We start from the raw sequence: 27556 nt of genomic DNA, 5'->3' as shown, positions 1-27556 counted from the left end.
CTCTGGCACTTAGCTCATCTGCAGACAAAGCTGGTGTCTCAGCAGGGATGATGACCATTGGCAGCGGCAGAACTACCTCCACCGCACTGATTAAATATGGCTAGACTTATTTTCCTATTCTCCAAATACTCTGAGGTGTTGACAGGACAGGAGACCCAAGCGTAATGTGTGGCACCGAGCTAGTTAATTTGCTTTCGATAGATTTGTTAAGGGGAAGAATGACACACAAAAAAATCACACCTTTCAAATTGAAATGAAAAGCAAAAGTCATATTTTAAGTTTCCTCCATTTGTGTCTGTAAATTATACCACCTCCGATCGTGTTGTTCATGCAAATGTGTTCCTGATGTGTGTGTCTGTAACCAAAGCTTTTTGTGTATTCTGCTCCCCCAGTGCAATTAAACAACTCAGACATGAAACATGCGTCAACAGACGTCATATATCTGACTTGCTAGAAGCACGCTATCGGCCGTAGACGGCTAGAGGCATTTGAGAATTTATTTACTCTGCTTTTGCTTGGCTGGTTCTCTTTTTTTTAATTCAAGAATATAATTCCGCTATCTTGATCTCGGGTTTTGCATATGTTTATAATATTGATTGCGCCTTGGAGTCAAAGAAATGCTGTTTTTACAGCATCTTGCATAAATTGAGAATTGATTGATTCAACATTTACTTAGTATAGATTATGGTTTAATGTTTCTATTTAATTTGAAATCTATCTTAGCTCGGCAGTGCAGTTGACATTAGCTTAGACACTGTCGTATCTTTCAAGCGGCAGTGATGTTGAAGAATGAGGATGAAGGAATCTCCGCAGACACTACACTTCTGATTGTCATAGCCAGTAACGGGGGGTCTCTGGACATTTGAAGACTACAGATAGAAATAGCAACGCTTTCGTCAGACATTCAAAATTGTTGAAGCAATATCATAGAAAGATTTACCCGGCAGGTCATAGCAGGGGGTCCATAACGAGTGGATTCGATGTGGAGTTGGAGAAGAGCATGTCAAATAGACATTAAAAGCTTCAAGAACACTACTTGCACCAGGGAGCACAGAAAAAACTGTAAATGAAAGGAGAAAAAAAAAAAGAAGATAATTGATGCCAGTGCCCTCCTCTTCAAACACCCAGAAATGTAACACAATTGACTCTACATCTGAACGTTCAACACATGCAGGAAGATAAAGGCAGACTCATGAAATCTGCATATAAATTCATCTAACCTTTGATAAAATTACCAAATTTGTGAGCGGAGACAGGCTCAGACTGTTGTCTGTACAATGTATGGTACTGCATGTACTGGTTGCTCCAATGGACTTAATGGCGGTCTTGACTATGATACAATACCTAATCGACATAACTGATGGTGCTTATAGCAGTCGGACTGAAAAACCACTTGCCCAGGGTTCTTTAGGAGTTTCTCAATTTATTTTGCTTATCATTTGACAATAAATTGCTTCCCCAGTCCAACGTATAGAACAAGATGGATGTTGCACTTTGTCATTTGAATAGTTGTTCAGAGGCAGTTTGAGGCTGCCCAAAAGGTCCCTTTCACAGCTTCTCCAAATTCATTCATCACCCTGTCTTCCTCTCCCTTATGTTCTGTGTCGCTGCATAGTGCACACTACTACTGGCACTGAACATTGAAGCTAGAGCAAAATTCTGTAGTGCAGACACATCGAATATGGATGTAATAACAAGGGACCACCGGTTATTGAGTCATAACTACTGCTATTTGACCCTTTTATGCTTTCACTGCCTCCAGCTACATACAGTAGGTAATAGATAATAACATGAATGCTGTTGCTACACAGGTTTAGGGAGTACATGGAACGGTGTTACATAATTAGGATGCAAACTAAAAAATGTATTCTGTCAGAGTTACAGAAGGAAAGATGTGATAATATGACTGATACATTTAGTAAAAATGTGGATAATTAGCAAGATTACAATTTTTAAATAATAACAATAATAAATGCATGCACATGTTTGACATGTTAGCAATCCAAACGTAATGGGAAGTAACTAAGTCAGGATACTTTAATATTGTAATACTTGCATTAGGTTACTGACTACATTTTATTGCAACGTAGTGAGTCAATTATTAATCATTACAGAATACAATAACCCTTCCAAAACTGCTGCTATGATAGGTGTCTTCAGGACCAGACTTTGCCATGTTGATACACACATGCACACACACACACGCACGCACGCACGCACGGACACACACACACACACACACACACACACACACACACAGACTCACACACAGACTCACACACACACACACACACACGCGCAGACTCACATACAGACTCACACACACACACACACATGCACGCACAGACTCACACACAGACTCACACACACACACACACACGCACAGACTCACAAGGTGAAAACAATTTCAGCGTCACTGTCGCGGCTGGTTAAAAAAAACATGAAGAAAACGTTTTTTACATGCCTTTTATACACCTATTAAAGACAATTTTGCAGCTCATTTAGATACGAACAGATGCTTTGTGATGATGTTTTGCATTCAGTTTAATTGCGGCACTATCCCATATCTCCCTCCCTTCCTCTTCCTTTCTTTTTTCTATTCTTCTCTGTTGCTGAGTGCTTACTGACAAACTAAACAGCTCCAATAATAGAGTTATCCTATATTTGGTATGTTTTAAGATAAAGTTAGTAACAAATAAAAATATGAATATAAAATAATTATTAAATATAGGGCACCCTGTTGCCAAGGGTCAACCATGAACTGCACCGTCCTGGGTTCAAGTAAAAATGTCTGCTGTGAAGTCAATTCAGAGAATGCACCTCAGGCTCATGAATTACACGTCTGAAATGGAAAGTAATTTCACAACCTAACACCTGAAATTCAGCACAGTCACTGGTTTGAAATCATACGCAATCACATCCAGAATATGTCTCCATTACTGTTGATAGTACAAGTCTGCAGAGCTGTTACATGTCATTCTTGTGTGTGTGTGTGTGTGTGTGTGTGTGTGTGTGTGTTCACAGAAGAGGATCCTCCTGGGGCCTACATATACAGTTTCTTTTTTTTGTGGAAGTTATTAAAATCCCAAAAGCACAATAACTCCCCCTGGTCATACTCTATCAACAGTTCTACCACCTCTAGCTATCATTAATATGTGGCCCATGTGAGATTTTACAAAGTAAAATTCCCCTCAGGCCAAAGGAGTGCAATCCTCAAGAAAGGCCACACACACACACACACACACACACACACTCACGTTTTTTCTCCGGAACTATTGACAAAATCTTTCTTATGGAATTTAGAAAGACCCTAATAAAACGTGGTGATGCAAGTATTGTATAATTGAAATAACGTGATACAAAAAGTATATGTCGTAGAGAATTTACACTGGCATTAAAATGCTTGTACAGAAACACAATTTGTGTCCGAAATTGCCTCTTCAATGCAATAATTAACAAACAATATTGCTTGCCCCTTCATCTGTTATATCATGTCATATGTAGTGAGTAATTTGGTTTGTAATTAGAGTGAACTCGGGTGAATTATGAAAAACACAGTCATATGCAGTTTTAAAACCTTACAAAAATCATCAACAAAAACGGATTGTTTAACATAGAAAGTTAATTAATTTGTTCATGGTAAACAAGTAAAATGCTTTGAGTAAAGTCATAGCACATAGTTAAAAATCGACATGTCTACCCAAAGGGCACAGCACATGAGATCCTCTTGGCTATTATCATATTTTTCCATCTTTAAAAAAAATAGATAGAAAGGAATAAATAGATAAATCGATAGCCTCAAAGCAAATTCATGTTGACTGACCCTAAGCACGATAAGCAGGTATAGAAAATGAATGGATAAAGTCATCGTATTTTGGTATTTTAATATTAGTGTGTCATTCCATTTTTAGACATAATTTAGCATGCTGATTTTTCAAAAAAATAAAAAGTTCTGTACCCTTATTCGAGCAAAGGTAAAACATCAACATGTTGTTCATGTAGATTTATTCCACTCAGAAATTAGAGGTGAAGGACAAGTAGAAAGGACAGTGTTATTCATCAAGGTGCATCTCAAGGGGCCCGGCTGCTTTACATTGCAAAACTCACTCTTGAGCTGGTAAGATTAATAGGAGTTCTTCTAATATTTCCCTGTGGAGTTTTACAGAGTGTTTTTGCTTTGTAATTCACTGAAACCTCACTTCTTGCCCTTAAGGACAAACAGCAATTTCTCAGGTTTTTTCAGCACGGTAGCCAGTTTATGTTTGCAAATTGATTTCATTCAGCTGTAAAAACAGCTTTGATCTGTGAAAACGTCCTCCCTTTGTGATGTTTATCCTATATGCACCACTAAGCACGTATTTAAAAAAGAAAAGAAAAAGTAATTGGTTTTCTATTAGAAGGGATTCATTTATGGCACTTTGTGTCTATAAGGACATAAGTACATGTTGAGAACACTTCATGCAATGTATTGAATGTCAATTTTAAAAAGCCACCCAACTCATAACATAGCAGCAAACCACTATTGGGAGTAATGTCTACCTAAGTAGAGAATGAAGTCTTTCTCCCTCTGTTTGTGCCATGTGTGCCTTTTGGTGCATTTTAAAGCACAACTGATAGCGCAGTCCCGCAGAGGCATAGCTCCCACCCTCTGGTTTTCCCTCAGGTAAACACTGGTAGCTCTGTCAGCACTGTTACCTTTGTTTGCACTGTTAGCTGCAAGCCATTGGCTTAGACGTTGCCATGTTGAAAGCTGCGTGGAGGAACTACATGTGCTCTTCAATTTTGTATTGAGACCCTTTGAGGATACATTTATACTTTATTTGTAATATGTGTTATTCTATTTGGCCCACGAATTCTCGAATACCAGCTTTTGAGGAGAAATATTTCTCCTTGCATCGGTAAGAAAAACGACTTAGAACCTCAAATTGCCTGAGAAAGTCAGAGCTGTCACATCCTGGCAGCAGGCATCACACCTTAATCCCAGATTAAGCTTTGAGGCAAAGTTACTCAGAGATCAATTTTAGCAGCATTTGGTATGCATCAATCAGTATTTAAATGTGACTTTCAGATCCTCAACCGCACAATGTGTCTTGTGAAATGACAGAACGGATTGCATTAGACAAAAATCTGACTCATTAATAATACATCAATATGTATCCGCTCAAGTGTGTCTCACTTTTTTTTGTATCTACTTTGCTTTTGTGTCTAGATTTTTATTCTTGAAACAAACAAAAAAGGGTTTGTTTCAAACTAAAATGACATGCTCACGGTCTGTGTGCATTTTTGTAATTTGTCACAAATATTTCACTACATACATGTCTAACAATTATACAAATAAGGCCAATTCGTTTTTAGATGCTTTAGAAACATGAGGTCTTAAAAATCTACATTTGAGTAAATATGTTGCAGACAATTACATTTTTTGCAGGATATTTAATCCTTTGTTCATACTTGACTTGTTTCTTTACAGGACTTGTAAAAAGGCCAGCAAGTAGTCCATAAAGAAGAGTTTACAGTACAATCCCTCCTCGGCATTGTGGAGGTTGGTTTATGGCTTCTTTCCAGTTACACTCGTTGTCTTTTTGATTCTTTACAGTTCATTTTGTTTGTACGCCCACTGGCGTTTTGGAGAATGCAACGAACATCGCATTGAGCATAAACTCCCACATCCCCATGAAGGGTCCCAAAAGACATGATCAAATGTGCAAATTATCAATGATTAAGACAAATATATTTATTAAAATTGCATATATTTTGTAGTAGGATTTGCATTTAATTGTTCCAAAATATTATTGTACCCCTCTAAAATGGCAGCATGAACCTAGAGTGTTGTCTGTCTTTTAATCCTTTGAAAGGCCCCTTCTCCTCGAACTTTGCTGTTTTGGTAATTCAGTTTAATTGTTTTAACTAACTTACTGAAAGAAAAGCTTGAGCAAAATTGCTTGAATTCATAATAAATGTAAAAATGTTACACTGTTGGAATATCATAGGAAAACTATACAGAGTTTAAATTGATAAGTGAACTGGTACGTGGGATTTTTTTTAATGATTTAGTTAATATTGCTTCCCACTACTAATACTACTAACTATTTGCAATATTTTTATGTTGATTGACTGAGTGATAATCCTCAGATTTCTGTTCAGAATCTCAGTAAACATGATTTGTTTGTCTGGAGGTTAATGGAGCTCAGTGAGGAGCTGACATTTTCTGAAATTCATCAACAAGATAAAGAGACAAACCGGGACACACGTATGCATATTGTAATAGTGTCACGGTGACTCTGTTCAAATTCAGTCCTGTCTATGAACTTCAAAGAGATAATATATGTTCCTTCTGTTCAGACAAAGGCAAACTACCCTATTTGAACACTACTTTCCTGAAAGGTAATTTGATTTATTTTTCAATGTTGACCATCTTTTGTGTAAGATACAGTGACACTAATTAAAAACCAGAGTCAATTACCTCTTCAACATTTTTGCTGACCTAAATTTGTATTTTTTGTCCATTCAAGGTTTGGTGCAGAAAGACATCAACAATGAATGCCAAATTGTCTCCAATAGATGAATCTAGTTAATTTTGGTTGACACCTTGACTTTCTCTTGTGGCACCATCTGAACAAATTATCTTCACGTAGAGGAGAAATATCCAACTGTATTTGGCATAAAATTGAAATGCATGCATTTTGGAAACGTAAGGATTATGTTTGTATTTGATTACTAAGATCTTTAGGGAAATGTACTGTGGACAGTGGGCTCTAATGTATTTGGTGACCCCCCTGAACTTTCGTCTATCACTAAATTCAGCCCAAGTGGATGTGATTCAACAGTTATCAGCTATATTTTTCTTCATAAAATAAAAATGACATAAACACATATTGTGCAGTGTATAGTAAAGTATACTTTATACATATATGCATTGCCACTACAGTAGTTATGTGAGCTCTCCATAACAGGTCTGATGACAAAATAAATAATGATCCTGCAGCAGCTGTTAGCACTTCTGATTTTCATTCCGGTGTGCTTATCTGATCAGAGTGACTCGGGATGTTGTGCAGCGATAGTGGGCTATAGGAATGCATTCACATACAGTAAAGGGGACGTACATATGTAACATAATTAGACGTGACAAGAATGTCTGTTAAAATTCAGATTTCATTCTGGCCTCCTAAAGACCGCGTACTGCATTTAAAACATTTACCAGTTTCACTGTGGAATCTGATTAGAATGAATGGCTTGTGGAGCAAGTCTAACTGCATGTGCTGCATTCACAATAATGGAAATAAAGGGTGAGAATACTGGGCAGATCAAATGTGAGTGAGAGCGAGAAGGGTCTCTGAACAAGTAAAATAGACATGTGTGTTGGACCATATCAAAGCCCTTGGTTTATGTCTCTGTCTGTCTCTCTTGTATTTCGCTCACTAAACTTCGGTATAATATTTTTTTCACTGATACTTCACCTCTGTCTGGCATCGGCAAATTATACAGAGCAGAAAAAGAATCCTCTTTCTTCAGGCAACTCTCACCAAATAACTCCATCCTATCACGCACTGTGACACTGAACAACCTCTAGTGTCTGCTAATGCACAGAGACTCCTATTGCATTCATAACAACATCAACATGGCCAACACCGGACTGGTTTTCAAATGCAGGGCATACTGGCTTATCTTGGACGGCTAATAACTCCAAAAAGATAGTTGACTGTGAAACAGCATTATCATTTTTTTGTACATCTTAAGAGTACAGCGTCCTTATTCAAGCTATATGGAACTTTATTCATCACACAGTGCAAACAGTTTGTGTCCAATATCTAGTTGTGTTCTATTTCCAATGTGTGAAACATTAACTCTGATGTTAATGTAGAACAGTAGGCGTGAAATACTGTTGACCACGGCCAGAAGGATGTGTTCCTCCTTATCAGCCTCCAATTGATGCAGTCTGACAGCTTGTTATGGGTGGTGACCGATTATGTTTATGTTTTTCTTTTGTGCGCTTACTGTAAGGCCATAGATGAGTAGTGAAAGGTGTGCAGATGCCTAAGGAAAGAGGTAAACTTCTTGCAAGGTAGTGATCTGTGTCACAGTGTGATATTTTAGAAGACGCAGCTTCCTGGACCACTGAATGAATCTGATATGTCTAACTGGAGACTCGACCTCCCCAAGTGTCAAGCAGAGTTTGTGTCTTCCAGTATTTATGCTCCAAAGGAGACTGTGAACATAAATTGAAGTGGTAAAGGCTGTGTGTGTATTCACATAAATAAAAGCGACAGAAAAAGAGAGGCCTTTCTGTGCAAAGCAAAGGAAGTCAAGGTAAGGGTAAAATCAAATCTTGAGTTAATGAGAAGTGTTTTCTGCTCAAGAACCAACTTCTGCAGCAACACTTACAGTCGTAGAAGAGCTACAGAGCGAAACCGAGCAGAGGGAAGCAGAGCAACTATTCATTAAGACTTATTCTGTTTATTGAGGGGGACCGTTAGATCATTCCCTTGCGGAACAGCAGCACTGAGTGCATTTGGGACTGCAGCGCAACAGCAAGCTCTCCTGTCACAATAAGAACTGTCACATGATGCTTCCAGGGACCACACAACCAAACCACCACTGCACAGTAATCTCAGCAAAGGGTGGAAGATGGTAATGTAAAGGAGCTTCCTTGTGGATCCTTGTGGAGAGTCAGTTGTGTTGGACCCAATGCAGATGAGTTCTCAAAGTCAGACTGGATGTATAAATGCATTTAGAATCAACCCTGTCTCCTGTAAAGGACATTTACTCTACATACAAGTCAACTGTTTTTCCAAGAACCTTTTAAGCAATGAAGCCGCTGAGACTGCATTCTGTAAAAAGTGAATTTTTTCGAGTGAAGAAAGTGCCACATTTTGTTCCGCATGCATGACAGGAAGGGTTGACATGTCTTTCATACCTAAGAAAGTGTTTCGGTTGAATGTTAATAAAGTCAGCGTGTCTTGTCTGGTGCTTCTTGGTATTGTTTACTCTTTCCATATTTAGCCAAGGCCACAATATTCCCCCTAATCTAAAACTCTTTGAATAAACTCATTAATATAAGTCACGCTTTTGTTGCTAGAAGCTGATATTGTGGTTAAACAACATAAATATATAATCTCACAGAGAGTTTTGCTGATACATTTCAGATGTATAGTTTTGGACTTGGATACATTAATTAAAAATAATTCTTTATGTTAATAAAACAATACTTGGATACATTAATTAAACATAGTTCTCATGATGTTAATAAAAATAAGATTAAATAAAAAGGAGACCTTGTTGTTAAGAATATATTTGGAATTGGTAATTTCTTTCCTTTTATAAGAAGTGTTATTATTTAATTTTCTGTTGTAAAGACACGACTGAGCTTTAATGGTCACCTATTAAAATGTTTGCCCATATCTTCCGAAGGATTTTATGACAAAAACTGTAATTTCTGTTATCATTTTCCATTTAATAATTCGCTAACAAAGCGGCCCAAATGTGTACGACCTAGGTCTTTTGTCAGGAAGCAAACAATTGTGTTATGGTGAGGGCAGCCTCTTGAACTTGTTTCTCTTCATCATTTGGTAAACATTTCATATATGCAGAAAATAAATATCCATTGGTTCAACCATTATGATGATAAGGGAGTGAAAACAACCCTGACACATTCCTTCATATCTTTTTTATCAAGGACACCAAAGTGGTCTGCGGACAGTGTATTTTAAATCCCTTTCTTGTCTTTGCTATGTATAGTTGCACTCTCCCTGTGTCCGTATGTTGCATTGGCATCGAGCCTACACTTCAAATAGAGAAGCCAGCCTACCAGCTGGGAGTCAGGAAGCACACATCATGACCACGCCATTTCTCAGCATGAGGATACTGGCGCTGCTGTTGCTGCTGTGCTTTACAAGCGAACTAACCGGCTGTTCACCTGGACAAGAGCAGAGGCAGTTGCATTAGCAGGCTGGATGTGGCTCGAGGAGTCAGGTACAGATCCTGCTTTACAATACCGAGATGTCTAATGTGTAAACGTCTTGGACGTCAAATGTGCTCTCGCTGGCAGCATAATAAAGATGAAGAGAACACTCCTATTTATCCTGTGGTTTTACAAGTGTGTATCTAGAAGGTTATGTAATCCTCAAGTCTAGCGCTAACCTGCAGGTTGACATTTTGTGTGAAACGTCTTAACAGGTATTGGAAGAATTGGCATGGAAATATAGTACAAGCATGCATGTCCTTCTCAGGATGGATTGTATTTACTTTGGTTACTCTCTGACTTTTCAGGTCAAAATAAAAATGTGATACCGTTTAGAGAGCCCAACTTCCATGTTGCCACGAATCTGATACTGACAGCCGGTGCTTGAGAAGCACTACTGTACAAAACTGGGATGCTGCGGCCTCGAGGCCAGAGAAAGCCTGTCAATCGCTCTGCAATCATTCTGGCATCTAAACTTCAGCGAAAAGGAGATGCTGGAGCAATGTCCTTGCTTCTGGCACTGCACACTTAAAAATAAGCCACGTGAGGCTTATAAACTTGAGGCTAAGTTTGAGAAAGGGCGCGTCAGTGGTTAGCAGGTCCGTGTTACAATCAGAAAACCGGCGGTTCGATCCCCAGCGCCATAGTCTATGTATCCTTGGGCAAGACACTTAACCCTAAATGGCTCCCCCTAGCTGTGTCTACGGTGTATGATTGGATACAAGCGTCGGCTAGATGAAATGTAATGTGTATTTTATCAACAATTATATAGCTTTTCAATGAGGTAATTTTTTATCTAATGTTGAATTACAAAAAGTGGTACATGTTTGTATCGTTTCTCAGCCTGATTATTGCAACACACTTTACTTGGGTATCAGCCAGGGTTCCCTTCGCTGACTCTAGTTGGTACAAAGCGCTGCTGTTCGACATCTTACCGGGTCAAAGAGGCGTGATCACATCATACATTCGTTCATTTCCCAACACTGGCTCTTTTTTTTTATTGATTTAAAAAATGTTATTGGTTTGGTTTGAGGCTTTAAATGTCCTTCCTTTTAAATACATCACTGATTTATTAACCTGGTATGTGCCTCTCACCCATTAAGATCTGCGGATTCTGCAGAGTTTGTGACAAAGGCTGATGGGGCTTTTGCTATTAGTCTCCACACACTACTGTACTCAGACACACTATGAAGCTTTATGTTCTATTTGTGAAAGCTTTTGGAAATGTTTGATTTCTATTTTTATATAATGCTATCATTCCTCTTTATCTAATCCTATTCATTTTTATTGTATTTTCATCATGAATACTCATGTCCTTTAGCCTCATTCTCATGTTATCTTCCTTGTGTGGGTTTATTTCCTTTTGTAAAATACTTTCTAACATTGTTCAGAAAACCTTCTAACATTGTTCAGAAAGCATGATTATAATTTGCATGTTTGTAATTGGTGACTGACAATACCTGCATGCAAGTGTATGAACATGGGAGATATTTGAGTGTTTTGTTATTGCCCAACATTTTTTGGACAATGATTTTGTAGTTGTCAAGAACCATAATCTCCCAAATTCAAATAGAATATACAGATGTAAACAATCAAAAAAATATAAATTAATGTCATAGCTTTTTCTCAGTCATTCAATCTCCTAGTTTGAAAGTAACAAGAATGTACATTTAAAAATATGTATCTATTACATACTGGTTTTGTAGCAATATCCTGAAACCTGCCCCAAATTATTTAAATTGTTTTCACCTCCACCTCTTAACATTAAAAACTTCTTGATATTTCATATCAAACTAAAAGGAAACTGAGATCATGTGGGATATAAATTGATACTCTTAAAGCTGCTCAATGGTTGTGAAGAAAGTTATTACAAGTGTGGATCTGTCAGTCGGAGGAGCTGGACTGGAGACTAATCGGGGAGGAGGGGGGGCGATCAAAGTGAAATTAGCCACAAGGACATTGAATCATGTCTCAATGTGACTCTGTTACGCCGTGCCAACACAGAAGCACCTTATGTCACTCCAAACACGGCTGCCTAGTTGGCTCTCTGCTGACTTCCCTTAAGAGTGGACCACAGAAACCTCACAGTGCTTCGTTTTGCAGTTATTCATATAACAAGGAAGGTATGAGTCGCCTTTTGTATTCATATGAACAGCCCTCCATTAGTCAAGAAGAAGACGCTGAAAACATCATACCTGCGCTATCTCAGGGTCATTTTTGACAAACCCTTGTCGTTTGACCCCCATGTTAAGCAGCTGTCTAGATCTTGTTTCTTCCACCTAAGAAACATCAGCACATTGAGATCTGTTTTATCTTCAGCTGAATTAGAAACGATCGCACATGCTTATATCTCTTCTCGTATCGATTACTGTAATGCATTTCTCTCCTCTCTCAGTAAATATGCGATTAACCGGTTGCAGGTAATCCAAAATGCTGCTGCCAGAATACTGACAAGCAGGGACGTCGTTAGGCCTGTTAAGCCCCCCAAAATAATTTGGCATTATTGGCTTCAACATTTTTTTTTTTTTGTGATGTCATTAAATGAAACTATTGTTTCTCACATGGACACGTTATTTATCACTCTAACATGCTACATATGTGCATGCGTTCTGGTTTGTATGTTTTCTCCCCCTTCAAATTACAATCCAATAGCCCATCATCATACTTAACAATATAATGCCTGGGCACTAGGACCTTAGCGAGGCTGCTGCGATGACTCTCACTCTGCCAAGTATCCAGGATTACAGCCAATGAGGTGACCTAAAAGTAAATGATGCACGGAGTGAAATTGTAAGTCCAGGTAGTTAAAGAATGTGGCTGTCGGTAGTTTTAACGAGTGTTACCTGCTTACATTCAGGTTTACTTGAGGCAAATGAAAGCGAATTAGAAACTGTCTTCATTGAGCGTGAGTGTGAACGAGCGAATTCGAAATACAAGAAATAACTATCGACATCTCTCTATTCTTTGCATTAATATATATTTTTATTTTTTCCATATTTGGTATATGTGACACTGAACTAGTTAATCTCAGTGATAGTGTCAAAATGAGCATAAAATATCACTTTGACCTGGAAATTCTGTCTCTTAAAACAATGTCAGAAACAATGGATATCCGGGGCCCCAAAAAAGAATTGCTGCGCACGCAAACATACCCATGCGTGCCGCTCCCCTTGGGGCTTAGCCCCCCCTTTCTTTGAATCCTACAAACACCCCTGCTGTCAAGGACAAATAGACGGTCTCACATCTCACTGATACTCAGGTCTCTTCACTGGCTCCAAGTAGAGCATAGGATCCACTTTAAAATCCTCATTCTCATATACAGAACACTGCCAGACTCCTTCATATGTTGCTGAACTACTTCGCCCATATTCAACAGCCCGCAATCTCAGATCCAACCTCCAAAATCTTCTGTCAGTCCCACCCGCCTTAAAACTCGTGGTGACCGAGCTTTTGAGGCAGTAGCAACAAAGTTGTGGAATGCCGTGGCTGCACCCATAAGGTTTGCTGATTTAATACTGTCATTTAAACACTAACTCAAGACATACCTGTTTACACTGGCGTTTGTTTAATTACATATTTTATGGCCTGCTTTTTATCTGTTTTGTTTATTTATTTATTTTATTTGTTGTGTTTTTTACTGCACCATCTTTTACTGTTGAAATGTTTTTGGCCCCTGTTATTGTCAATTTGTTTTATTTGACTACTGTACTGCACTTTGTGACCCTTTGTCTGTGAGAAGTGCAATATAAATAAACCTTTCTTACTTAGATTTTAGTAGGAGTAGAAACTGTTAAGAATTAGTCGTATAATAAATAATTAAAACCATACCATGTATAAAAGTGTATAACATCAATATTGAAGCATGACTGTGATTGTTGTGGGGGTACAATGGATATTGCCCTTTATTTAAGCAGTATTATGATCCAATGTGCCCTATTTTTTTAAATGGTAAAATACATACTGAAATGGACAGGGGCCTTAATGTGACCAATACTAATGTTGACAAACATGTGTTTACAGCACTCAGTGTGTTTACAGCATGTTTACAAGAGTGTGTTAAATGTCTGTCTGCTTTTGTGCATGTGAAGTAGCAGAAATTACTTAAGAGACTAATTCCATGACAGAGTACTGTTCTCTCCACAAAGGTCATGTTATTACAGAAAGGTTCATAAGGAACATGTGTTTTTGGGATGTTGTCTGATGTTCTAGGTAAGAAGAGCCACCCCCCTCAATGATTGTAGTGCTTTATTAAAACACATGCTACTGCTAATGCCACGACACACTGAATACCAACTGGAGCACATCGAGAGACAATATTACCAGACCCCAGTGGGAGCCCACTTGGTCGTACAAATACTGCCTCTATGATTGCTTTGGATTGGACTGGAAGGAAAAAGCTGGAGAGCAGTTGTTTACTTGTCCCCTGGCCCAAAACACACACACACGCACACACACACACACACACACACACTTCTGAGCAAGATTAGATTTAATTTCTTTGTCACCATTCCAGTCAAATGATGGGTATAAATGCACCCTCCTCTGCAAATCTTGTCTCACAGTGCACTCTCAGAGACCTTGGACACGTTGTCAAAAACTTGAACCCTCTCAAATATCATTGTAGATGATAACAGACAAATTACCCACGCAGAGAAAATTCTCAGACACAAGCTGTTTGTGTGCGTGTGTGTGCATGCATGTGTGTGTGTGTGTGTGTGTGTGTTGAGGAATCATGCTTTAGCATCAGGAAGTGGTATTAGTTTGATAGACTGAGCTGGGGGTTGCTACGTGAGTCCACACATCCATACTGGGTCCTGGGTCTCACAGATACTGCAACAGCATGTGCAGATGTTCAAACATCTGCACCATTATTTAGCATGTTTGTACCTACCTCGTTGTAGGCTACCTTGTTGATTCTGACAGTCAACTATAAGCTAACTTACGTTTAAAGTTATCAAGGCTGACATTTAAAAAGGAAGTTACCTTTTACACATCCAGCAGACACAGTATGACATTAACATTCCTTAGGCGTTGTTATTCTAAACATTATGAATGTAAGACCAGTATTTACTCTCCTTGTACCAGGGGTATCCACCAACGTATTTACTGTAGATTAGATTAGATCTACTTTATTCATTCCCAGGGGGACATTTCTTTGTAGCAGCAGCAGGCATGTTTACAATATATACAATACAATAAAATAAAATAGCAGGGCATATTATATTTAAGAATTTAAATAATAAAGGAAATGAAAACGGTGCAAGGGTGCAAGGGTTAAACAAAATGTTAAAATCTCCTCAGCTTGTCTTAACCACAGATCTTTGCCCGCCTGTTGTCTTGTGCTGGACTGGTAGCATACAGTGAGTTGAACAGAACTGTACATGAAACAATGAGCTAAAAATAGGCTAGCTTGCAGAGAGTGGGTCAAGTATCTGTGGATTTGACACTATGAGTCACTAATTTAACATAATACATATTAATCCATTTGATCCCACCTGACAAGATTACCTTACCTAAAAGTAGTTGTATTCCACCGGTAGTTCCTTCTGGGGGAGCAGCTCAAACGCTCAGAAAGTAAGCTGAGGTTTAAAGACGATGAATTACGGCAACTAAGGAATTCCAGGTGCGTTAAGACTTTGTCGTGAGAATTAAGGTACAATCAGTGGATGATGAGAGACAGCAAGGAACCCTGAGGCATGACAAAGTACAAGATGGAGCTGCATTTATCACAATAGGAATGAGCCAACAGTTGGAGCCTGAGGTTCTCATCTGTTGGGTTAGTTCTTCCTCAATGCACTGGAGACCCTGAGGACTGAGAGACCCTGAGACGTCACAGTATAATGGTTCTGTACAATAGCAAAACATTAACAAACTCCAGTACCTTCAGTTTTCTGGCTCATTGCTTGCCTGATTGTCGAGGCACTGGAAGATAAATTGTAATAACTAAAAAGTACAAGTCAACATCCTATTTCCGAAAAATATTTGTGCCGTCAGAGAGATCAGTGTAAATACATGAGACAGTAAAAAGAAGGAGCATGTCTTTCCCACCGGAGGGAGTCAACGGAAATAAAAGGGATTTAAGATAAACAAGAGAATTTAACGGCTTTCACAAGGAGGAAATATGACTTGAAGCTGTTGTTTGTTTAGCTTCATAAGATCAAAAAAACAATGTGAGATATACCAAGAATAACCTCCTCTTCATCACTGGAGGAATGTGGCTGGATGCCATTCCTTTTGTTGTGCAGAATAGCAAGGGGGGACATTTCTACATTCACAAACCTACATTGCCAACACATTCACTTGTATTCACCCTGCATGCTGTGTTTGATAGAGATATATTATTCATGTCCAGGGGATAATTGGGGATTATCGGTTCTAAGCTGACATTTTGATGGCTTTTAAAAGAACACAGATTTCCTCTGAGAAAACCAATAGTGTGTTTCTAAGTATAGTTGTATTACGAGTATGTTTCTGTAAAAGAGGGAGCCATTACGAAAACAGTATAGAATAAAAAGGAAGTAACCTCAAACTGAAAGGAAATTTCCCACCTAATTAAATCAATCGCTTTCTGTTGTCTAAACTATTTAATTAGGCATTGACTTAAAGTTGCTGGAGCTGTTGCTACATTATTTTTTTGGTTTTAGTTTGTCTTTTGTGAATGAAAGGTCAAGAGATATTGGTTAATTTTGAAGGGGGCAGAGGAGCTCATGCGACCCTAATTGATAACATACTCCAACAAACCCACTGATGATGTATGATGTATAATAATGTATTCACACTGTATACTACATGTCTGCACTTCATTATTTCACTGTTCAGTTCACTACAGTGTCTGGTGTTGCTTCTTACTGTGTCTTTTTGTTCTTTTTTTACAAAGTTGGAGAGTGATGAATACATTGTTACATTTCAGTTTTTTATACCTTACACCCCCATATTCTATTCACCATCTTAAACCATTAATTCAGTGGCCCATTGTGTACAGTCCTGACAAGTTACAAAACAGATTTTTTTGTCCACCACAATGGCTTTCTCAATTTGTCTCTCCCTCAGTCACTCTCGCCCCCACTCAGGAAGTTTGATGTTGTTCTGAGTTTGGGGTTTCTCTGCCACTGCTGTGCTTGCTGTTTGTGCACATCCATTTATTCTTCATAAGAAACCCTGAACATTTTACCAAATACCATGAGGAAAACAGGAGCTGCACATAAAAGGAACAATTTGTGAAAAAAGGTGAACACAATCATTGTAAATGTGTAATTTTCTGGATGGGTAAAGCCTTCCCCCAAAATAAAGGCAGTATCAAAGTCCTCCCAAATGTTGTGTTTCCGCACTCCACCAAATGGCCTCATGTTGTCATATGTCGGTTCACTGGCTCTGCATCACATTGGTTCTATATAGCTAAAGATGCAGGCCTACTGAAGGTGGTATGGGTATTTGTTAAGCACACCCTGACTTAACTCTGACCTCTTTTTGAAAGAGTGCCGTCTCTCTGTTTCCTGTCTGCTCCGCCCACATTGCAGTTCCTGCAGCACCTACACCTGAGAGGCATCAGTCAATCAGTGGACTGGATACAAACTCCCATAACAGTGCTTCTGCCTCGTCCCTCTCTGAGCTGTGAGCGCTCATATCTTTTGAACCTGTGTTATCATTTTGCCTGAGTGCAGGCTACCATTTGTCATAATTTTGGGGAAGCTGTGTAGAGGTTCTCTGCTATTTACTGTACCTTGTCATTTCAGTTTTCTCCTGTTTTGTGGATAGTTGGGGAGCTCAGTATTGTTTTTCTTTTTGCTTCGGTAGGCCTGTTGAACGTATTTTCTAGTTAACATTATTTTGGCCTGAGAGACACTGAAGTCCTTCCAGGCTTCCATTTTAGTTGGTTTATCTTTGTTAACCACAAAGTGTTTCAACTGCCTTTAACATTTCATTTTTGGTTCAACATTTGCCAAGGTTTTCTTATACCCTGATGTGACTTCCTGTGTACTCCCAGGCACTATATAGGCCATAACAGTATTTCCAGAACGTGATTTTGGTAACCTCCCAGAAATGTCATGTAGCATCACTAGTGTAAAAAGGTAGAGTTAATGTTAGAAGCAAAACGTTTTTTAAGCCACACTAGCTCTAAGGATAGGTTTTAGTTGAGAGCAAATATTGGATGGATTGTCGTTTGACATTCATGGTCTCCAGAGGACGGAGCCTTATGACTTCCCCTGACATTTCATGTTGTCCAATATATACATTTATGACCAAATAGCAGCAAAACTTACTCCCATCAGCATCAGCTATACTTGTTGTTTAATAATAGTGTATGTTGGCATGTTAACAAGTTAAATTGAGGTGGTGAACCTTTTCCTGCTAAACATAAATATATTAACATTATAGCCTAAGCATGTTAGCATCACGATATTAGTATTTAGCTCAAAGCAGGTTGTGCAAAAGCTGTCCTACAGCCACAAAAAGCCACTAGTATGGTGGTATAGAGTAGTGTATGCTCTGAAAATGACATAACTACAATATCCTACATATCGTATTAATAACATTGATATAAATGCATGAAATAAATAGCAGATTTTTCAAACTGTCAAGTTTTTTTCTCAGTGGGAATAATTAGAGGGACAAGCGCAGACATGGTAAAAGAAATACTACTAATAAAATAAAAACATATGTGCTATGTTGAAAATGTCCAGGTTGTCCATCCCATCAGAATATTTCACACTGCTAAACTCCGGCATAAAATGTTACACAGGTTCCTATAATAAAAGTGTTCCTAGTTAGAACCATATATATATATATATACTTGTTCACTGAGTCTTCATCTTGCTTCCTTTAAAGTTCTAAGAACATTCACATCCAGATCACGTGTGCACCGTGATCAATATTCTGATGTGATTGTTAAAATAGATAGCACGTTCATTATCTTTTGAAAGAAGGTATAGAATGTGAAAAAAGTACAAGTTACCCTCTTTGTTATATTTTGCACTAGCCTCTCGGGGCACTGACTGGTTTGTAGTCAGACAATCTGTCCAATATGCCCATATTTAAATAATTCATTGCCTCTAAACATCCCACACATTCAGAGAGATAACTCAGTGCTCGCAGCAAAGCATATGGGAACGTGGATAAGTGAGCAGTGCAGAATATGTTTAAGTGTGGACACACACACACCCCTTGAGGTCAGCAGTCACAAAAAACACACACACACACACACGGATACAACTCTCTACACACGGAATAGACAACTAAGTGTTCTCGTGCAAAATGCTGCAAATACTTCAATTTGGTGCAGGTCATAGGGCAGGAGCCCTCAAGCCCTCAGTGTGGAACTATTAGTGTGTCAGGAGGGGCAGGGTGCAGCAGCAGGTCACAGCACTCGTTCCTTTTCACCATGCATGAAAGCAGCGAGCAGAGCCTACCTAGAGCAGTAATTCATTTGGTTCATTATTATTTAATTGTGAAGGAGAATAGTTCCCATTTAACTTTTCTGTCTTGAACACTAGGAAGTCATTACAAGCTACTTATCGTCCAAAATGCCTGGCATTTGGTTCCCGACATTATTTGTAGGCCACTGAATGAAGTAGTCTCGGCGATGTTACATTCTGTCAGAAATCCCTGAGATTTCCACGCCTCTCCAGAGAAGCGATGATGCCCTTTTTAAATAGAGCAACACTGCGAAGTCCCGTTACACTTTGATGAAACACTGAGAGAATACTGATATAAATCTTCCTTTGAAAGTCACTCTTCTACCTAATTAAATAAAGGTCACTGACTGTAAAGTTATTAATCATCTAAAGGCATTGTGGTCTACAGGGAATCTTCAGAAAATATAAATGGGAGAGCTCATAATATGTGAAGATAAAATGAATGAATGTTGGACAAGCTGTTTGGATAAAAGTATTTTGTGATATGAATAACGGTTACTTTCTTTCTGATTGACTAATGAAATGTAATACTTCTGAAAACATGGCAACCCATTCATCAAATAAGTATCTCAACAAGTTTATTTTGTATCCCTGAAGAACATTTCCACAAAAGTGCATTTGCCTAATATAAATATAAAAAAACTATAAATTATCAGTTATACCTATTTGAGGAATATAAAGCCATCTCTGCAAACAAATTATTCCATTCTTTAAGAATTACTTTGCGCATCAAAAGTTCAGTGTTCAATGTCTTCCAGGAAGAATGTCCCTCATCTCTAAATAATATTGTGTCAAGCTCCGAGACATTTTTCCCACGAACAAGCACAGAGGACAAAACAAGGCTGTCATCTGAAGGCCAGATGATAAAGCAATCAATTCATCATATTTTTAAAATATATCATTTTTATTATTATTTAATGCAAGTTAGTGGCTCACCTTGAATACAAGATAAACCAAATGAGGGGAGGAGGAGAGGAAAGGATTGCCAAATGTAATCTCTTGAGTATGCATTGACCAACAGATGGAGCTAAAAGAAACAGACATCATAGATACAAACCTGCAGGTGTGTGTTCGGAGTGTCTCTCTGTCGTGCCTGTAAGACTCCATTTTTATTTGCATTCAGTTTCTCATAAAGACATTGTACTAAATCAAACTTTGAGTTTATTACAAAAATACAGTTCACATAATTAAATACCATATCATTTAATTGTTAACCTGCACGTTTTAAATGACTTGATACTCATTTATACTTTATACTCGACTTATGCAAAAATAAGTTTATTAAATAAAGCATTAATCTTTCAGTCTTGTTTGTGTTTGTGTGTTCCCTTGGTATTGCCTCATAGATGTTTTGACTCATCAGTGATGTAATGTCAAAATGAGTTAATTATCAGCATCCTGTTAGCTAGTCTAGAATAAAAGTACAAAATCACGAGGACTGCAGTTATTTATTTCTGCTGCAAGTATCCGCTTTGCACTAGAGGTTTTCACCGCAAAGCTACAGCGCTACACATATGACTCATTCTGTGTGGCTTCCTGTGAAGATAAGTAATCCTGCACTCTGTCTCTCTCTGTCTCTACCCCACTCTTTAACCTCAGTCGACAGTCTACTCTCTGTCTGATTGGTCGTTATGAGTTTGGGGAGCTCAGACATGGCGAGAGCCGCCCTGGGAACGGCCTTCTCTCTCCTGCTCCTTGCCTCAATTATTCAAGGTAATCCTGGACCACATGTGCTGTCATCATGTCATGTAATACATCAGCAACGATGGGATATTCACCATGGGTTGGACATGTGTATTGGCTTTTGGTGTGACAAGTTGCCTCAGTATAATGCTATGATTGTATCTGCCTGCATCCCAGCGGACTGCAGTCTGTAATACCAACTTCAAAGTGGAAGTGATTTTGTCTCCTCGCTGTTCTTGCTTCCAATGCCATCTGATGTGCTCAACAGGGCTTCAGGAGGTTGAGAGGCTCCAATATGAAAGGATGGAAGCAGTAGTGGGCCAGAACGTTACCTTGCTCTGCACTATAAAAAAGAGTCCTGATCTCAAGATCGTCAGTATTGAATGGAGGAAGAACAAACATGAAAGCACAAAGCTGGCTCTGTACAACCCAGATAAAGGACTCGTTCTTTTTTGGCCTAACGTCACCATGCAGGTTGACAACACATCGATGTGCTCCTCTCTTCAACTTTACGGGGTGACAACACAGGACAGTGGTATCTATGTTTGTGACATGGCAAGTTTTCCTCTGGGCTCCATCTGGAGGGAAACAGTGCTAGAGATCAAAGGTAAGATGGAGGCGAGTACATGCAAAGCGATACCTACATAACACAACCAGACGCTGCAGCATAGAGATGTGCAGTAGCTTTCTATCCTGATGTCCAATTCATACATTTCATGTTACTCTCGATCGCATCAGAGTCCGTTCCTCTGCCAATCTCAATATTTTTTTGCTTCTGAGCAAATGCATGTAATAATTGCAAAAACACATCCAAAAGTATGTATTTTCTTCCCTCTGTTTATCTTACATTATTTGTCCTTATCACTCATTTAGTTGTCCAATGATGCAGGCACAATATGCCCTTTAGCTGTAAGGGTACTGAAGGGGTGTTATAAACAAAAAAAAAAAGGGCAGAAGAGGCTGTTCATGTGTGTTGCATCTAACATAATTGTTGTTGCTAAGTGTCATTTGCTGTATTCATTTTACAGCAGATGTTTTAAATAGGCAGTATTGTGTTGTCACTCCAAATTAATCTGATATTTTCTCTCTATTAGATGACATAAAGTGTGATGTGGAGAGCGCAGTCGAGGTCCATTCTGGAGAAAATGTGACCATTAAATGCAGACTGATCCCTGATGCAAAGTATAAGTGGACTAAGGTATCGGAGACATCTGTTAATCAGCCCATTTCTGACCTTAATTTAATTTTCATGCATCGAACGTCAAGATGATTTGATTACCTCTGACATTAAAACCTACAATACACAAAAGATCTCTGTTTGAAAAAGGTATTTTTACACATAATCTTGTTCTGCCCTAGAACAAGGCGCTGGTGTCAGACAATGAATCTCTGGAGCTCTGGTGTGTGGCTGATGCTCACACAGGGGTTTATACACTGACTGTCAGCACAGGAAACCAAAGTCTGCAGAAAGAGTTTATCATCACAGTGCTAACAGCAACCACAAGCTTAAATATAGGTGAGCCTCTACATTTCTTTGCTGTTATGTCTCTCGTGTCAAACTCAATTTCATCTTTTCCTCAGGGCTGGATTAACAATCTAGTAGAGGGCCCAAGAGACCGAATGACTTAATAGACTGCACTCGACCAAAGAGCTGATACTTGACTTGTTATTATTATACTGGAGCTCACTCAATTTAATTTTTTTAATTAGCAAAAAGGAAATAGAGATTCAAAGGATGTTGAAGCTGCCAGCCATGTTATGAGGACGCACTAGTAGCTGTGAATAAATTGGGGCGCTACAAAGGTTTAAGAGGGAAACTTGTAATGTTTTGCTGCAAATCAATTGCCTCGTGGGACCAAGCTCGACTGAAACAGTATTCACAGTTTTAAATTGTAAAACAACCAAACTGCATGTTGTCTGCCACCCACTGGTGATGTAGTTTGGTAGAGTGCCATCAGGTGCCTGTGCAGGAAAGTAATGCTCAGCTGTCTTCTTTCTCTTTGTGATAAGATAAGATAAGATATGTACTTTATTCATCCCCCAGGGGGAAATTACTTTGAAGCAGCAGCAAACATGTTTACATATAGACAATGAAATAAAATAAAATAGCAGGGCAGGACATATTTCATATATATTCATGTTTCTCATATCAAACTATAACAAAAGTAAAAACGCAAGCCACAGAGAAAGGAAGAGCAGGAGGGGACTTTGGATGTCTATCTACTTTCAACACAGCAGCCTGTATTCTGACACTGGGTGAGAGCACAATCTGTTGGACATACAGGAGTAGTACAGTCCAAATGAAGGCTTGAAAATACTGAATTTAGATGCTTGAAACACGTTGCATTTGATCACAATGCACCGCAACATTGGATTGCATTTAATATGCTTTTCTTAGTTACGTCGAATGGGGTATGGTGTACCATGTCCTGGTGTAAACGTGGGGGTACGCAGGGAAGAAAACAAATAGTTGAAAACAACTGATGCAAAACAGATTATCTAATGTACTCAATAATTAGGAATACATTAACACCATAAGATTGTATTTGCAATTCATGGCCACGCTTATTCCTCAGGAACCTTTGCCCATGGTTTCCTGGTGCAGGTTCTTGAATAAACCCTGTTGATTATGCACAGAGTGGCCTTGTAAATGCCAACTCTGTCCATGTTTTAATGATGTTCAACTATGCACTGTGGGTATTTTAAAGTTTTGGAGTGCATCACTTATAGTTCCGACTCCAGAGTCAACTTTCCAATGTTAAGCTTGTTAAAGGAATGGTTCAACATTTTGGGGAAACGTGTACAAAAACCAAGATGTAACATCGACACTTGCCATTTTATTGGAGGTTAAGTGCTGGATTATATCTTAGCCGGTAACAGTTGCCAGGCAACCCGCAGAGAGGTCAGGAAGTAAAAATATTGTTCCAGCACATGATTTGACTCCTTTTACTGCTGTAAAACTACAACCCACATTTCTGTTTGTTCAGATTAATCAAACTACACTCGTAGACCGATTGGCAATAAACAATTTCCAGTCGTTATGCTTTAACTAAGCAGCTACATTTGAATTCTTACAGATTTGAGTGGCATCAAACTATTTCCAAAATATGCCAATTAGGTGAATGCCGCCAACAATTTCCTGGCTACAGTTAGTGAATCCAAGTGCAGTTTTCCATGTCAGGTCTTTTTTTGAAGTAAGCACCATGAAAGCTTCCAGAAAGTAGGTATTTGATTCTGTGGATGGTTTATGGTTGCTGACAGCACATTTATTCCATGTTTTGCTACTTTCAGATCTTGTGACAGTGCCACCACAGTCTAACGTAACTGAGGAGGGCCTTTCCACATCAGCGACCACTGGGCTTTCAACAACTGACACCAATGTAACTTGGACCATGAATATGAGCACTGATGTAAAAGATGAGAATCCAAACTCCAAAAATGTCTCAGCTGAAGAGCATATGACCTCTTTAACAAATCCTACACATGTCAGTGTCACGCTATCCCCTATCACACACACTGACCCCTATCATTTTTAACAACTCCAATGATCAGGAGATACACCCAACTCACGATTCTAACACGGTCACTCTTTCTGACCAATCAGTGGCATTCAATCTATCCACAACATTAAGTTATGGTAATAAGGTTTTCAGATCAACATATGAGACGACGAATGAGTCCATGGAAGGCAATCCTGGTGCATCCCCAACTCTGAGCACTGGAAATACAACGATAGTCATTGAGGATGAAGGTGATAATTACTATTTAGCACACACATTTGATCCAGGTTGGCAACGTTGTTACATTTTCCTCCCTTGAATCGAACATTCTTAGGTTAGAATCTGTGACCATGATCAACCGTGCCATGCCCGGTCTTTTGCCTGAGATCCTACATCTTTGTTTGCTTGAAAAAGGTTTAGTGGTGCTCTCAGATTGTTTTGGGCACATTTTGTGCTCTAAAGGGGCCGAGAGCAGCAGCAGTGATGGCAATAAAACAATAGAACATTTTTTTTAAAGAAGCAAATAACTCAAATGCGCTAAATGCTCGAAGGCCAGACCCTCTTAAGAAAAATGCAGATAAATAACAGCCGCAGTTTCTTTGATTTCACCATTTGTATCTTCATCACATATGAAGGCTGTGCAGATTCCAGTTGTATCAGCTTCTGGCTAGATGCATTTTAAAAAGGTAGAAATCTTGTTTAAAAAAAAAAAAACGTCAACTTCTGACTGCCACCTGCTGAGGGGGAGGATGGCAAGACACTTTTCTGCCTCAAGGCAAAAAAGGTGTTGTAGCTTTAGAATTATTATCCATATTTGTTGGAGTCTGCAGGGTTTCACCAGAGCAAGCTGATTGACATCTTAGAAACATATCTTTTGCTGTTGCTGTCCTCCCAAATGACACTATTTTCCCTGACTGCATTTGCTTCTCAGGTACTGGTGGGTGCACAGCGTCATCCTGTTGTTGTCGTTAATCATTGTTCCAATCCTGGTATTGATAGCTGCGGCTGGCTTCCTCTACTTGAGACAAATAAGGAAGAAGAGGTTAAAACTCTATCCATGCAACTACTCTCGACACCTGCTGCATTTATTCTGAGTAATGCACTCATATCTCTCTTTTTTCCCAATAGAAACACAAGATCTTTAAAAAACGTATGCTTTTTGGATAACTTTCTAGCAATGGCACGAGTCAATATTATACTCTCTCTCTCTCTCTCTCTGCAGAATGGATCTACCGCCTCCGTTCAAACCTCCTCCTCCTCCAGTCAAGTATACAGCTGCAAGACACCATGCGATTTCAACACAGCATTCAAGATGTGACTCTGTGATGGAACCTAAAGATATGAAACAAATGTGTATTAATGTATAATGACAAATATATTATTAATGGCAGTTGATGCATTGCAAGTTCCTGTGGGGATATAGTGTGTGCGCTGTATCCTATTTTGTTCACATGCAGAATTGCAAAGTGTATCACTTGCAGTTATGGTCAGTTAAAACTGCAGTTACAACACAGACAATTGTCCTAATGTGACTCACTGGAGGGGGTTATATGCTTTTGTGTATAGCAGTGGTGTAAAAACATCATCATGTTTTCTAACCTTTATAAATATAAATACAAGTTGGTTTAATTTGACTCTGGGCGGCTGTGGCTTTTTAAATTAAAAGATTGTCAGCAGGAAGGCTGTGGCTACGGTGAACGGGTGTGAGTGGTTGGATAGTGCTGAAGGGCATCAGTGTATAAATGGATGAAGACATGAAGTGTTAAAGCACTTTCAGTGGTCGGAAGACTAGAAAGGTACAAGACAAGTACAAGTCTATTGACCATTTAAATTGACCTTGAGCAATTACACTGAAGGTGCTTGTCTTATTTACTTTTGTTTGTATGGTATTCTTGCAATATTATATATTTACATTGTCTTTTTTAATAAAGTCCAAGCTACTATATCTTATGCAGCAATGAATAAACATTTTATTTCCAGACAAACAACACACTTTGAACTATTTGGCTGATTTACTTTCCAATTATGTCTTTCATCTCTTATAGCTGCGATTTAGGTTTTCTTGTCCAAGATGTCCAATGACTCACTCTTTTACCTTTTGCAGCTGTTTAGTGCTGATGCAGCAAATTGACGGACATATTTATATCAAAAGACCACTGTTGTCCACATGTACCAGAGTGACACTGGAGAGTACAAAGTGGGACTTAAACCACACATTACATGGGCTAAATGTTTAACACATAACATCTACATGATACCAACACACACACACACACACACACACAGGAAGTGTGAATTGGAAATGTTAATATAGATTTTCATAATTTGTAGTATTTACAGGTTTTATACATTTCTTTTATTCTTTTGTATTGACATTACATTACATGTCATTTAGCTGACGCTTTTATCCAAAGCGACTTACAATAAGTGCATTAAACCATGAGTCCAAACTCAGAACAACAAGAATCAAGCAAGTACAATTTCTTCAATAAAGTTAAACTACAAAGTGCTATCAGTAAGAGACATTTAAGTGCTACTAAAGTGTTAAACTACAAAGTGTTATCAGTAAGAGCCATTTAAGTGCTACTAAAGTGCTACTACGGCGCTACCTTCCCTATTCAAGGTATATTATATTATTGATTATATTGATTGTTTATTTGAGACAAACTAATTTAGTATGTAGACCACACTAAGTGGGCCTCCCTTGATTTGGTAAAAATATTTTTTACTGAGAAACCTTTCAAAACTGCTCTTGTTTTTCTTCTGACTTTCCGACCGCAGTAGCAAAACCACAATTATACTCTGTGTAAGGCAAACTACATTCTTGATATACATAGCTCTGAAGCCCCAAGCACACACACAGCCCGTGTAATATATAAAGCTCAATTGTACTGTATTCAAAACCAAATTCACAGAATTAGGTTCAGTAAGTTAGGGCTATAATTGGGGTCTTTTTTCATTTCCAAAACATGTAAACATTCTTAGCTCACAAATAAATGAAA

At 38.6% G+C, this 27556-nt stretch overlaps 1 protein-coding gene across 1 annotated transcript; it reads left to right on the top strand.

The window, feature by feature from the left end:
* The first annotated feature begins 20941 nt into the window (after window positions 1-20941).
* si:ch1073-15f19.2 lies at window positions 20942-26527 on the top strand. The gene is given in 9 exon segments (XM_034550178.1): window positions 20942-21084; window positions 21323-21661; window positions 22149-22252; window positions 22414-22570; window positions 24346-24584; window positions 24586-24805; window positions 25486-25508; window positions 25511-25596; window positions 25777-26527. Coding segments are annotated over 9 exon segments (1395 nt in total). The 5' UTR covers window positions 20942-21002; the 3' UTR covers window positions 25922-26527.
* The last annotated feature ends 1029 nt before the right edge of the window (window positions 26528-27556 follow it).

This window comes from Cyclopterus lumpus, chromosome 14 (assembly GCF_009769545.1).
Source record: "Cyclopterus lumpus isolate fCycLum1 chromosome 14, fCycLum1.pri, whole genome shotgun sequence".
Lineage (NCBI taxonomy): Eukaryota > Metazoa > Chordata > Actinopteri > Perciformes > Cyclopteridae > Cyclopterus > Cyclopterus lumpus.
The sequence above is the reverse complement of the archived record's forward strand: the minus strand, read 5'-3'. Positions and strand labels throughout refer to the sequence as shown.